This window comes from Pseudonaja textilis, chromosome Z (assembly GCF_049901715.1).
Source record: "Pseudonaja textilis isolate UNSWEBS1 chromosome Z, rPseTex1.2, whole genome shotgun sequence".
Classification (NCBI taxonomy): Eukaryota; Metazoa; Chordata; class Lepidosauria; order Squamata; family Elapidae; genus Pseudonaja; species Pseudonaja textilis.
In genome coordinates this window covers 120,479,884-120,494,269 of record NC_142008.1, presented here as the reverse complement: position 1 = coordinate 120,494,269, position 14,386 = coordinate 120,479,884, and the positions used below count along the sequence as shown (strand labels likewise).

At 38.1% G+C, this 14,386-nt stretch overlaps 1 protein-coding gene across 1 annotated transcript; it reads left to right on the top strand.

The window, feature by feature from the left end:
• Nucleotides 1–343: 343 nt before the first annotated feature.
• On the top strand, nucleotides 344–11,065 carry LOC113449833 (vomeronasal type-2 receptor 26-like). Its single transcript, XM_026720984.2, has 6 exons — nucleotides 344–851; nucleotides 1,564–1,855; nucleotides 2,542–3,414; nucleotides 5,713–5,943; nucleotides 8,554–8,680; nucleotides 10,162–11,065. Exons 2-6 carry the CDS (start codon nucleotides 1,694–1,696, stop codon nucleotides 11,058–11,060), a joined length of 2,292 nt encoding a protein of 763 aa, XP_026576769.2. The 5' UTR covers nucleotides 344–851; nucleotides 1,564–1,693; the 3' UTR covers nucleotides 11,061–11,065.
• Nucleotides 11,066–14,386: the final 3,321 nt, after the last annotated feature.

The window sequence follows — 14,386 nt, the reverse complement described above, 5'->3', positions numbered from 1 at the left end:
AGGCTATTGATTGTTTTCAGAGCTGACAGATTCTGCATTCTCTCACCCCGGTGAAAAATACCAGGACAACATCTTGGAGGGTGTATATATGACCATTAAAACTCACAGCTATAGAACCAGGAGAAAATATTGTGTTAGCCAACATCTTCCTGTGCTTCCTTAAACTACTAGTGAAAGAGAGAAATAGACTAAAAACCAGACATTCAGATCAAGAGCATCCATTCATAAGTGAGGCTGAAGAAAATGGATCAGATCAGTGAATGAGGCACAACATATTCTTAAGACACATTTCAACAAAGACAGCATTTCTTTCACTATCTATAGTATCCTGTTTGCGTACAGGAGTAGCCAAATCAGCAGGAATGTTGGGGATTATTGCCATTTTACTCTTTCTAGAATTGACCAGGAAAATACAGCCTCTTAAGTGCACTGGAGATAAAGCCATTCACATTCCACAGGAATGGTACCAAGAGGGAGAACTTCTCATTGGTGGATTGATGTCCCATGTTCACTATGCATTCCCTGAAATTCTTTTCAATAAACATCCATCTGAGGAATCAATTAACATCCCTTTGTAAGAAATCACTCTCTCACACCTGATTTTAATCTGATCCTGTTCTCTTCTTTCCATCTTTACAAAACACAAATGTTACGTATTATGTACTAAAGAGCATGAATGCATGATGGGCAAATCCTTTAGAGAACCTTGATAAATAGAAAATGTTTTGTTAATTCAACATCCTATTAGCTAACTATTAGCTAAATAAAGAAAATTGATCAGATCCTGCATTGAGAATTGGAACCTCTTCCCAGTTGGAGAAAAAAAGCACAAGTTCACCATAACATAAAAGGTTCTATAATATTTTTACATTGCCTTTGTCTTTTTCTATTTTAAACCTTTTCTTAGTCCATTAGAACCTGCAATGCATTGACTGTAGAAAAAATAATAATTTCTAAAAGCTTAGTTTTTGCAATATTGAATGCCTTTAATCTGATAGAGCAGGAGCTAATTATAATTATAAGGCAATGTTTTCGACTAATGGATTATATGAAAGTTTGTAAAAGACTACAATTTGCATAGAATGTTTAAGACAAAAATAATCTCCCCTTTCCAAGAGCAGAAAGAAATAGGAATTCTTCTGTAGACCTCTTTTATAACAACTGTTCAAATATTTCAGAAATGAAATTTTTATGTAAAGTCTTTCATAATTCCTCCTATTAATCTTGTGGCACCCCACTGCTTACTTCCCTCCATGTAGACTTAGTCCCATTAAGGACTACTCATTGAGTACAGTTTGCCAGCCAGTTGTGAGCCCATCTAGTGGTGTTGCTATCTATTCCACTTTTTTCTAGCTTACAAAGAAGTAGGTTGCAGTCTACTTTGTCAAATGCTTTGCTGAAATCTAAATATGTCTGAAATGATATGGGATTTCAGCTTGAGCAGGGTGTTGGACTAGAAGATCTCCAAAGTCTCTCTCCTCTCTGTTTTTTCTGTCCTGTCCTGTCCTGTTAAAGTGGCATTATAGCAAAATTCTCTTTTGAAGCAAGTCACTTTATTTGCAGTGTGATAACAAAGTTCTATCAACACGTATTGGCTTTAGTGTTTTCCGTGAAAGAGATCAGCAAGGATCCTCACATCTTGCCCAACATCACTCTCGGATTCCACATCTATGACAGCTACTCGGATGCACTAATGACCTATCGTACCACTCTGGACCTGCTTTTTAAATTTCATAAAATTGTCCCCAACTACATTTGTGGGACTCAAAAGAAAGTTATGGGAATCATTGGAGGGATGAGTCCTGAAACATCCACACGCATGGCAGAAATTTTGCAGCTTTTCAAGATCCCACAGGTTGGGTCCATAGATTAGAATGGATGAAATTGTGGAATTACTACTATCACACAGATTATAATCTTTTCATTTTTCCATCAAGGAACAATTTTATGGTTTATCAGTAAAATATATAGATTTGGGGGAGGGGCAGTGTAAGACACAGAGTCTGATTAAGTTTCAATATATGATTGCTTTTAGAAGTTATAAAATGAATCCACACTTACAATATTTGTTTGAATATTCATGATTAATCTGGCTACGATTAACTGCTTCACCAATTTCAATATGTATGTTTTAAGCATAATGTACACAAACATATTGTTTTGATATTTAAAAATGTGGAGTATAACATATGGGAAAAATGTAGACCTAGGATGAATTAAAAGGCTTGATTAGATTAGCTACAGTAAAAAGGGCTGTGATATATTGGAGATGATGGATGGATGGATGGATGGATGGATGGATGGATGGATGGATAGATAGACAGACATAGACATAGATTTTTTTGTGGGGGGGGGAGAAAGAGAGAGAAATATTAAAACCATCTTTCCCTTTTGGGGAAATCTCTAGACCAAATTAAAATATTAAATATCCATTTTGTAAAAGATAAAGTGATGAAAAATCCATAAAAATGGAATGGATCAATTGATACTTTCACTTACTTTATTATTCTCTCCCTCTCATTCCTCCTTTCTTTCCTTTAGATTTCATATGGTTCATTTCAATTGGCAGCAACTGATGAGTCCCGTTTCCCCACTTTTTATCGCATGGCCCCCGATGAAGCTCTCCAATATGAGGGGTTAGTCCAGCTCCTCCTGTACTTTGGATGGAACTGGGTCGGATTTATCATTGCAGATGACAAACATGGAGAACATTTCATCCAAATTATGGAACCCAAGCTCTCGCAAAATAAAATCTGCTCTGAATTCACTGAAAGGGTTGAAAGAAATCTCCATTTTTATGGAGGATTAGGGGTGGTTGACGAATGTATAAAGCATGTTTCTTTATTCACAAAGAAAACAGCAAATGCAGTGATTATACATGGAGAAAATATAGTTTTTATGTGGCTGGTCTCTACTCTACTATTGGTCCAAATTTTTATACCAAGAGAGCTTGAAACTTCACAGGAACTTTCCACACGAAAAGTATGGATTGCAATGGCACAAAATGATTTCACATTACATACCCTTCAAAGGGGCCTTAATATGCAAAGGTTCCATGGGGCCATTTCCTTCTCAATTACCAAAAAAGAAATTCCAGGTTTCCAACAATATATACAGGCTGTCACCCTTTCTGGGGCAAATCAGGATGGCTTCATAAAAGATTTTTGGAACCAAGCTTTTAGCTGCTCAATACCAAATAAAGATGCTCCTGAAGATGGGGAGTGTACTGGAGAAGAAAAACTGGAGAACCTTCTCGCACCCTTCTTTGAAACCAGCATGCTTAGCCATAGTTATAGTATCTACAATGCCGTCTATGCTGTGGCTCAAGTCTTACATGCTGTTCAAACAATTAAAACACATCAGAATAGACGAAAAGACATGGATCAAATGCAATCAAAGATTGTAGAAGCCTGGCAGATAAGATTTCCTCTTTCTTGGTGTTTCTTTAAAAGATTCTCCATGGTTAAAATAGAGTGGCATGACTTAAAGAGTCAAGAGATCATTCTAGGTCAGCTATCTAAAGATCATAAATGTTCACCTTTATTCAACATTCATGCATTAGAAATGTTGACCCATTGAAGCTACTCATCTCAGATGATCCTTCTTTCCACATCAACTCAACTCATCTTTAAACTTCACTCTTTCTAGTTCTTTGCAGTAGCTTATCTTCCCATTGCTTCTTCTTTCCCTTTTCAAACTACCTGATTGAAATGTCACTAAACAAGATCACTGAGTACCAAGAAAGATTTTAGTATCTAACATGGATTATGGTTCAGTAGTAACAATTAGACTGTTTTAAAGATTGTAGAGGCTTGACAGGTAAGATTTCCTCTTTCTTGGTGCTTTTCTAAAAGATTCTCCATGGTTAAAATAGAGTGCCAAGATATAAAGAGTCTACAGATCATTATAGTTCAGCTATCTAAGGATCACAGATGTTCACCTTTATTCAACATTCATATATTACAAATATTGATTCACTGAAGGTATTGTCTTTTGCCTATACATCTCACCTTTTCCCTCTTTCCACACCAACTCCAATGGTCTTTAAATTTCTTCTTGTTGTGTAGTTCTCTGCATAATAATAGAATAACAGACCATCAGAGCTGGAAGGACTTTGGAGGTCTTTTATTCCAACCTCCTGCTCAGGTAGGAGACCCATACCAGGGGTGTCAAACTCAATTTCATTGAGGGCCACATCAGGATTGGGTTTGACCTTGGCAGGCTGGGTGAGGGTGTGGCCATGGTGGGTATGGCCATAGTGGATGTGATATGGGACTGCACCTCCTCACATATGCTTTTATACAGGGGTGGTATTCAGCAGATTCTCACCAGTTCTGCAGAACAGGAAGCGGAAATTTTGAGTAGTTTGGAGAACTGGAAAATGCCACCTCTGACTGACCCCACTCCCATCTATTCCCTACCTCCCAAGTCCTAAGCTGAGTCTTCTTCTTGTCCTGCACAAGAGAATGGAGCTGGAAAGCAGGTTAGTGGGGTGAGGAGGGAATGGGGATTTTGCAATAACCTTATCCTTCCATACTCACAAAGCCACACCCACAAAGCCATGCCATGCCTACCAGCCATGCCCACAGAACCAGTAGGGAAAAAAATTGAATCCCATCACTGGTTTTATACACTTATAAAAATAGAGAGGTGTAAATTTCTTTTATTTTGTTTTTTTAATACTTACTTACTCTGCTTGATCACCTTATGAGAGACAGAGACCCGATCAAGAAACTGACTCCATAGGAAGACTAGAACTACAAAATTGTTGACATAGGCTTCAGTAGCAGAATACTGCAAGCCTGAAAGGTAAAATATTTTACCTTTCCTCCCTTTTATATCCTTCTGAATCATGGACAGCCTCCTGGAGCACTCCAGAGGCCTGCGTTTGGGGCCTGGAAGGCCTCATGGGTGACTCCAGAGGCCAAAAGTGGTTGCAGGAGGGTGCATCCCGCCCATGCCCCATTTTTGCTAGCAGAGTTACTGCAAGCCAATCCTTTGCTATTTCCAGACCAGCCCTGTGCCCTAGCTCTAGGCACCCCATGGACCAGATCTGGCCCACGGACTTTGAATTTGACACCCCTGCCCTATAACATTTAAGACATTGCATTGTCCAATCTCTTCTTAATAACCGCCAGTGTTGGAGCACCCACAACATCTGAAGGGAAATCATTCCACTGATTAATTGTTTTAGCTGTTTGTAAATTTCTCCTTTGTTGGATCTTTCCTTGATTAGTTCAAGTCAGTACTGCATTAGTTCAAGTCAGTACTGCATTCTTTTGATTGCTTCTTCTTATTGTTTTCCAACTTTCTAAAATAACTCCAAGTCTCTGTGTCATATAATATGTGTGGAAATATGCATAATTTTGTATTTATTTTTTTGCCATGTTTATATAGTGTATATTGGAGGTGATGACCCTTTGAGAGCTGTATGCAATGAAATTTCATTTTAATGTATGCTGATTAATGTACATTCTAAGTGAGAATAAAGTTAGTCTAAGTCTAAAAGAAAATCACTGAATACCAAAAGATATTTTAATGTTCAATGTGGAATATGATCCAATAACAACAATTAAACTGCAGTCCTCCATCGTTGTGTTGTTTTTTTTAATTCCTGGTGAGGAAAGGCTCCAAATTTAAAATGAGGCTGTTGTTGAGGCCATTAGGAAGCATATTGGATTCTCTCTAAACAGTTAATGGTGTTTCTTCTGCAAGCTACACTCATTTCTGCAGAGAATTTCTTTCAACAACAATGCTGGAGATGAAATTAAATTAAATGAAGATGGAACCCTAGAAGCTGGATTTGACATTGTAAATTTGATTACTTTCCAAAACAACTCCTATATCAACATCCCAGTTGGAGAAGTAGATCCACAAGCACCTCCAGGAAAAACCTTCTGCATTCATCAAAATAAAATCCAGTGGCATCATGAGTTCACTCAGGTACTATAATATGGACTAAAAGAACAATATTTCCCTGAAAATACAACCTACTGAAAGTCCTAGCTTGATTTTTACACATGCACTCAATGTAAGTCCTACCCCCCAAATAAGCCCAAATTAAGACCTACCCACTCCAAGGTGCACAGGTAAAAATTAAGCTAAGGTGGTAATGGAGGTGGAGCTGCCCTACAACTTATCTTTGGACAGTTTCAGCCAAGCCTCACACACCAAAACACCTGCCTTGCTATCCCATTTCTTCTGCAGTCAGCAAGGCCAGCAAACCTTTCCTGAAAGCCTCTGCTCTCGATAACAGAGCTCCAGATCAATCCGGGGTTCTGTTATCAGTTGCAGAGGCCTTCAAGAAAGCCTTGCAAGCTTCAAAAGAAATTCCTGAAGGCCTCTGACAGCAAAAAGGAGGCCGCAGGTGATGCATGCAAGTGAAGTGAGTCAGTGAATGACAACCTCTGCAAATAAGACCTGGGGCTTTTCTTTGATGGCAAAAAAATAATAATAAGACAGGGTCTTATTTTCAGGAAAACATGGGTACATTTCAATCAATCTCTGTCAAAGGTATCAAAAAACAAATGCATTATTGGATTGTTTAATGATGGACATTCTAATTCTTTACAATTTTCAACCTTTGGATAAAAATTTACTCTCATTAAATGGTACAACCACAATAACATGCCCAGATTTTGGCCTGCCCAAATGAAGGAAGCATTGATATCTAAACGTTCATTCCGAAGAAAGAAATTATATGTGGTCAAATTTCAACGATATATTTAATGCTGGCAGTGGAAAAGTCTTCTCTTTTCCTGTGAATAAACAATTAGCAACCTCAAACTCTCAGATCTATTCAAACCCTCAAAGTTTGGGATTCTTTCCATTCATTGCCAGTAAATTATAGTTGCTTGTACAATTAGCCAGATATTTGGGCTTATTATTCATCTATCAAGTCTTGCTCAAGGACCTGGGAGAGGGAGATCTTGTGGTTTGATGGTGTTGTTGCAGAATGTAAGTTGTTCCAAGCAGCACTGCCTTTTCAACTGGTTGTTGGTTGGAATTGACCACAATTAACATCAGTCAATTGCAAAATACAGCTTTACTTGGAATGATTGACATACTGTGCTGACTAAATTATAAACATCTCTGTTTATAACAGAGATGTTTATAACATCTCTGTAATCCAGATTCTTCAGATGAACTTAATTGGTGGATAAATCTGGTCTAAAATAATCATTGAATGTGTATCCATCCATAATAGTTCCTGTATGTATGTATGTATGTATGTATGTATGTATGTATGTATTTATTTATTTATTATTTATTTATCAAACATGTACAAGATAACAAGTATAAATATAAACATAAACAAGAACAAAGGGAGTAAATACAGATAAATGGGAACAGTAAGACAGGGTCAGTAGGCACCCTAGTGTAATTATGCATGCCCCCTTTAAGACCTCTTAGGAATGGGGTGAGGTCCATGGTAGACAGTTTGAGATTAAAGCTGTGAAGGTTTGAGGCTGTAACAATGGAGTAGAGTAGGGCATTCCAGGTTTTGACCACTCTGTTGCTGAAATCGTATTTTCTGCAATCGAGTTTGGAGTGCTTTACCTTGAGCTTGTATCAGTTCTTTGCCCATTCAAATTTATATGCCACTCAACTTGCTAATCTCTCTGCACAGTTTATGAATTGAAACCAAAAAAAAGCCATACAAAGACATACAACATACACAAAGAACAAAGATGGATGGGGAAATGATCTGAATGGAAACAGGGAAAAGAAAGAAATGAATATCAATCATCTTTACCAAAGGCCTGGGTGAACAGTATATCTTCAGAAATCTGAAATATTAAATGGGTGAAGGGCATTTGAATTTGAATTTGAGAGGAAGTTCATTCCAGAATACAGGAGCTATTACAGGGGGCATGATCCCAATAACTGGCATACTTTAATCAATGGAACCAGAAGTGTGCCAATGCTGCCAGCTTGAACCAGTTGAGCTGATACTATGGAAGATGGGCAGTGAGTCATGTAACCAGGTTTTTACACCACATAGGCCTTCATAAATAATAATAAATAGTGACAGCCTACCTTAGTCGCTAATGGTTTGGTGGGTGACCATGCATGCACACGTGCATCCCTAACAAGCCAATCAACTAAAAGGATGAAGAAATGAAAAGCTAGGAGTGACCGTCCCACCCTCCCATGCACTTTTCAGTCTTTTATCCTTCCAGCTGATCCTCAGAGTCTTGTTTTCCTCCTCTCAGCTGATCAGAGGCCTTTTTTTTTTTACTACCGGTTCAGTTGAACTAGTTTGAACCAGTAGCATACCACCATTGATAGTAACCAGTACTTTGAATGTGGAAGTATATCAGAAATATTCAAGGTCTGGCTATAAATCTACACTGCATTTCATTGATTAAACTTTGGCTAAATTAATAGGAAATGAAACACAACTCAACTGTATTCCTGGATCTGACAACTTTTTAGAGGTTAAACTGTCTGAGGCTGCTTCATGGCAGGACTATCAACAGACTTTTCTTATTCATTGGCTATAAGCAAAAATAAAAGGTTTATATTGACTCTTTGTTTGTTTGGCAATAGCTACCTCCTCTCTCATTATGTAATGACCCTTGTCCTCTTGGAAAAAGAAAGCACAAAATTGAAGGGCAGAAATTTTGCTGTTATGCTTGTTCTCGGTGTCCAGAAAAGATGATATCCAGACAAATAGGTAAGATGTATAGCATCCCAATGGACCTATGCCTGAAAGTTTATTTCTGTAGCCTGTATCCCAGTTAACAAGAAACTCTTCAATATTATTTGCTTGCTTTATTGATTCATCTCAAGTTTGCGGGGGATGTCTTCTAGCTCTTGTCTCCATCCTTGAGGTTGAATCTAACTGAAATGATGAGGCACCTCATATGAAGCAAGCAATCATGAAATAGAACACTTTTTATTCTCCTATTCTCTAGTGCAGAGATGTCAAACTGGATTACTTGGAGGACCAGATAAGCTTTACAATTGTCCTCCATGGGCCGGCTGGAGAGTGGCAGAGAGAGGAGGCAGTATAGATGCCTTCCTGCAGCACCTTGCTGGCCAAAATTGGGTATGGGGTATGCTGGCAGGGCCTATGCACCCCATTTTCAACCTGGACAGCCTCTTATAGCACCCTACTGGCCAAAATGGGGTATGGGGGGCACAGGAGGCCCCCATGTAGCCCAATTTTGGCCTGGACATAATGTTTTGGCCAGCAGGTTGCTGCAGGAGGCTGTCAAGGCCAAAAGCAGACCATGCAGGGGCTGTCCAAGCCCCACCCCCACCCCCCGTGGCCACATTTTTCCAAGCAGAGGCACTGTGGACTGATCCTTTCCTATTTCCAGGCTGGCCCCTTGGGGTGGATCTAAGTAACCCCATGGGCCAGCCAACTTGAGTTTGACACCCCTGCTCTAATGCTTTTGCCTGTTTACCGGATCTAAAACTGCTCTATTTTTCTTTTCTGGGGAAATTTAGATAGTTAGGAAATGTGAAATGCTATTCTCTTCCTCAGAAATGCTACTAAATCTACTGCACTCCAATAGGCCAAGAGGATTGAAATGTAGAAAAATGTAAATAGTTTTTTTTTTCCCTTCAGTACTCATTTCTTACATGCAGGTTGAATAGAGAGTTACAATATTATTGAAAGTGAATCTAAAATATGCGTGTTAAGAGGAAGTTTTTTAAAAAATGCACTAGAATTTTTAGACCTACTAGAAAAGTTTGGTGTTTTAAAATGGATGTTTTTAAAAAGTTTATATTTCCTTTTAAGTTTGAAGAATCAGAAATAATATAGTGAATTGTGTTAATATAAATGATGATAGCTTATAAAGATTAATAAATGCAAATAAAAATGTACATTACTTTCCACAGCACGGAAAAAAGGAGAAAATGTTTAACTGATTGCTTTATTTAAAGAAAAGAACGTATTTCCTTTTGTGTCTATTTCAAAAATATTTCTGGATTTTGTACTTGTGATGGAAAAAAATGAAAAGTTGATTTTGTTAATTTCCTTCATTTTATTTTCCTTTGTATTTTACTGTATATTCTGATCAAGTAATCAAAGTAATGAAGAGTTACAAAAAGTTTTAGAAAACACATTGGAGGGAAATCCAGAAAAGCAATTCTGAAACCTGGGAAGAATTAGGTTCTGTTCAGAAATTCTTTTCCTTTTTACAGACATGGAGAATTGTGAGAGTTGTGCAGAGGATCAGTTTCCAAACCAAGCTCACAATGAGTGCATTTCAAAGACCCTGAATTTCCTTTCCTTTGAAGAGCCACTGGGCATTACTCTGGTGGCTCTGGCTCTTCTCTTTTCCTTCTCCACAGTTCTTGTGCTTGCAATTTTCATTAAGCAACAGGACACTCCCATTGTCAAAGCCAACAATCGCAACCTCACCTACCTTCTACTTGTCTCCCTCTTTCTCTGTTTCTTCTGCTCACTTCTGTTCATTGGAAAGTGCAATAAGGTGACCTGCCTCCTCCGACAAACAACATTTGGTATAATCTTTTCTATTGCAATCTCTTCTATATTGGCCAAAACCATCACGGTTGTTGTAGCATTCCTAGCCTCAAAGCCAGGAAGCCTATTCCACAAATGGGTGGGGCAAAAGTTGGCCTATTCTATTATCTGGTTCTGCTCCTTCATTCAAGTAGTTATTTGCATTGTTTGGCTGAGTACTTCTCCTCCATTTCCAGATTTGGACACAGAGACACTCCATGAAGAAATCATAGTAGAATGCCATGAAGGTTCCCTCACCATGTTTTACTCTGTCTTGGGCTACATGGGCTTTTTGGCCCTTCTCAGTTTTGTTGTGGCTTTCCTAGCCAGGAAGTTGCCAGACAGTTTCAATGAAGCCAAGTTCATCACTTTCAGCACGTTGGTTTTCTGCAGTGTTTGGCTGACCTTTGTCCCCACCTACTTGAGCACCAAGGGGAAGTACATGGTGGCCGTGGAGATCTTCTCTATCTTGTCTTCTGGTGGTGGCTTACTGGGATGCATCTTCACCCCCAAAATCTATATAATTATATGGAGGCCTGAGCTCAACACTAGAGACCGCTTAGTACATAAGAAATAAAAAATGAACAGGGTTGCATTTTGAACAAGCAAATATTACTTGCAGTGTGTGTTTGTGTGTGTGTGTGTGTGTGTGTGTGTGTGTGTGTGTGTGTGTATACATACATATTTGACTGAATTTGTCTTTCATCTAAGAATCTTTTTTGGAGGAGTAGGGCTTTTTTTTTCCCCAGCAACTAGTTTTCCATATCATTTAATTTGAGCTTTTCCATTAGGGGTAACATAACAACTAGATTAATATCAAGATATACATTAAAGGGAACACAGAGAATAAACTGCAAGATTCTTTGAAGATTGTTGACTGATTTCCCAACCCATTTAAAACCACTGATAAATTGGCTTTTGGTAAATTGAAGCTGATAATACAGTCATTTTGAATCTTTACATCATTCCCAGCTAAACTGGAGATGCATGATACCCCCTGAGCAATTATTTTAAAGGGAAATTCTTGATGGTATGAAGCTTTAAGTATACATAATGAAGTATTTCTTTGCTTAGGTGAAAACAAGGATATCCAGAGGAAATCTTTGCCTTTTTATGATTTTCTCAGATAGATTAGAAATGCTGCTGCCCTACAAAGCAACCTTGACTATGTGTCAGAATTGTTACCAATTTGGCAACTCCAAATTTCAACTAACAAATGCTCTGTCCTACACATTGCCAAAAAAAATCAGAACACCAAATACAAGTTAGGGGGAAGCGTTCTCATAGACAACCCTCACTCTGTCAAGGACCTAGGAGTACTTATCTCAAACGACCTAAGCCCCAGAGCTCACTGTAACAGCATTGCCAAAAAGGCTTTAAGAATTGTTAATCTTATTTCACAAAACTTCTCCAGCAACATTGAATTGTTAACTAGGCCATACAAAACTTTTGCCAGACCAATTCTCAAATATAGCTCATCCGCCTGGAACCCGCACTCTATATTGGATATTAACACAATTGAGCAGATTCAAAGGTATTTCTCAAGAAAAATACTACACTCCTCCACTACAATAGAATTACCTAGGCCTCCAGGCTTGAAATTTTGGGCCTGGAAAATCTGGAACTCCATCACCTGCGGTCTGATCTAAGCATAGTTCACAAAATTGTCTGTAATAACATCTTGCCTATCAATTACTTCTTCAGCTTCAATCAAAGTAACACATCGGCAAACAATCAATACATACTCAAGGTAAAACACTCCAAACTCAATAGCAGAACCTTATGACTTCAGAAACAGAGTGCTCAATGCCTGCAATGTCCTACCAGACTCCATTGTTACAGCTTCAATCCCTCACAGCCTCAACCTCAAACTGTTTACCGTGGACCTCATCACATTCCTAAGAGATCCTTAAAGGGGGCATGCATAAGTGCATCAGCCTGCCTACCATCCCTCTCTTACTGTCCCCATTTATCTGTATTTACTTCCTTTGTTCTTGTTCATGTTCATACTTACCTTATACATGTTGTTATCTTATACATGTTTAACAAACAAATCAATAAATAAAATAAAATCACTTTGAAGATACAACATTGTTTTGTTTAAATGCATGCAAGCAACAATACAGTATATTCTGGATCCCAGCAAAGCTTTTGACACTTTGTTGAGCACACATAAGCAAAAGCAAACCACGTCTTACACAGAAAAAATTATAGGTGGCAATGGAATATTTTAAAGAAACTTCAAAGGTGCTTTTTGAAAAGGCAACTGGATTGTTTCTCCCCACCATCCAGTCAGAACTGATGAAGCTTTTTGCATGAAAGGCAAAGTATCTTCTATCTCAAAAAAAAAATTGCCTTTTGAAAAAGCAACTTTGAGACAACGATGACTTGGATGATTGAGAATCTTCATAGACATTTTAAAGAAACCTCTCTGAGTGACCATAATATTATTTATCCCTTTCTACTATTAGTCATATTATTTTGGGCCTATGGTCAGGGAATAGAAACCGTTTAGTTTTCTGAGCCATGGGTTCCTGATGAAGTCTTATCTCTGTCACTATTTGGGGGGAGTCCACCTTGTTCTGAATGTTTTCTTACAAGGCAATTTCAGCAGTTCATATATACTGGGGACATCTCATACATTTGGTAGTGAATGCAACCATTTTATTACCACAACATGTGAAAGATTAGAAGATTAAATTTAGCCTTTTTGGGTGTTTGTATGTGAGAGGGAGATTGATTTATTGGCAATTGATTGATGCATTGATTCGATTGATTGATTTAGAGAATGTATATGGCCACAAATTTTGTGAATATAACTCTGAACAATAGACCACTCAGACAAATTATAGACCTCAAGCACAGTTCCTCAATTCCCAACAGCAAGCAGAAAAAGGTCTCTGATGAGGTAATTCCCCGTTAGGAGAATGAGTGCATACAGGGAGACGTATGGAGAATAGTGTTTGAATAATACACACACAGAATACAGATACACTGTACAGTAAATGTAGGGTTTTACTTTCAATAAAGGTTAAGCAAAGTCCAAAATAAACAATCCAAAGTCATTCACAGGTAAAATCAGTCAGTTTTCATCCAGTGATAATCCAATAACAAAGTCCAGTGTCAAAAACAGTTCAGTATCAGACTTACATCAAATTCCAGTAATATCAGTCAATTATAAGAAATGGAGGCACGGCAATACTTTCCAACAGAAGGAAATAGAGATACACTCACGCTCTCTTCTGAGATTCAGACTAAGACTAAAACAAACAGGTTTCTGGCTCCATCTTATGGCCGTTTGAGAAACCACACCCAACTACAGTTTTGCATTTTCTTAAAGATACAGTTTTAAAATGTCTATCCTGGTTTATATATTTCTAACCCAAATACCTGTTAGGTGACTCATATTCCTAACAGTTTCTGCTTACAAACATATTTGTTCCAGCACCATCTTTCCAGTTATCACAGACATGATGATTAAGTCACCAGGTCAATCCTCCAGTGGCTCTCAAGATACTTCTGAAAGAATTAGCAGGGCCAAATCATAGAATAAATATATAAATCTCCAAGATATTGTTCCCTCCTGAGAACCATTCTTCAAACTGGTTGAAGTGTTACCCAGCCATGACAGGATCAACATGAGAACTGTTGCCATAAATTTGGGTTCTCAAAATCTCATATCCACTTGCTGTACATAGCATAAATATATATTTCTTGTGGGTTTTGTGCTAATTTGTTTTTACACTGTTGATCAGCCAATGCCTACTCAATTCCAGAGCTGACAGATTCTCCCAGATTTCTCTATGTGAAACTAACTACATTACTCCACACTTGTAAAATATACCATCTTGGAAAAATTATACAAGATCATTAAAATTCTGCTAAAGTTTCATAGCCGGGGGT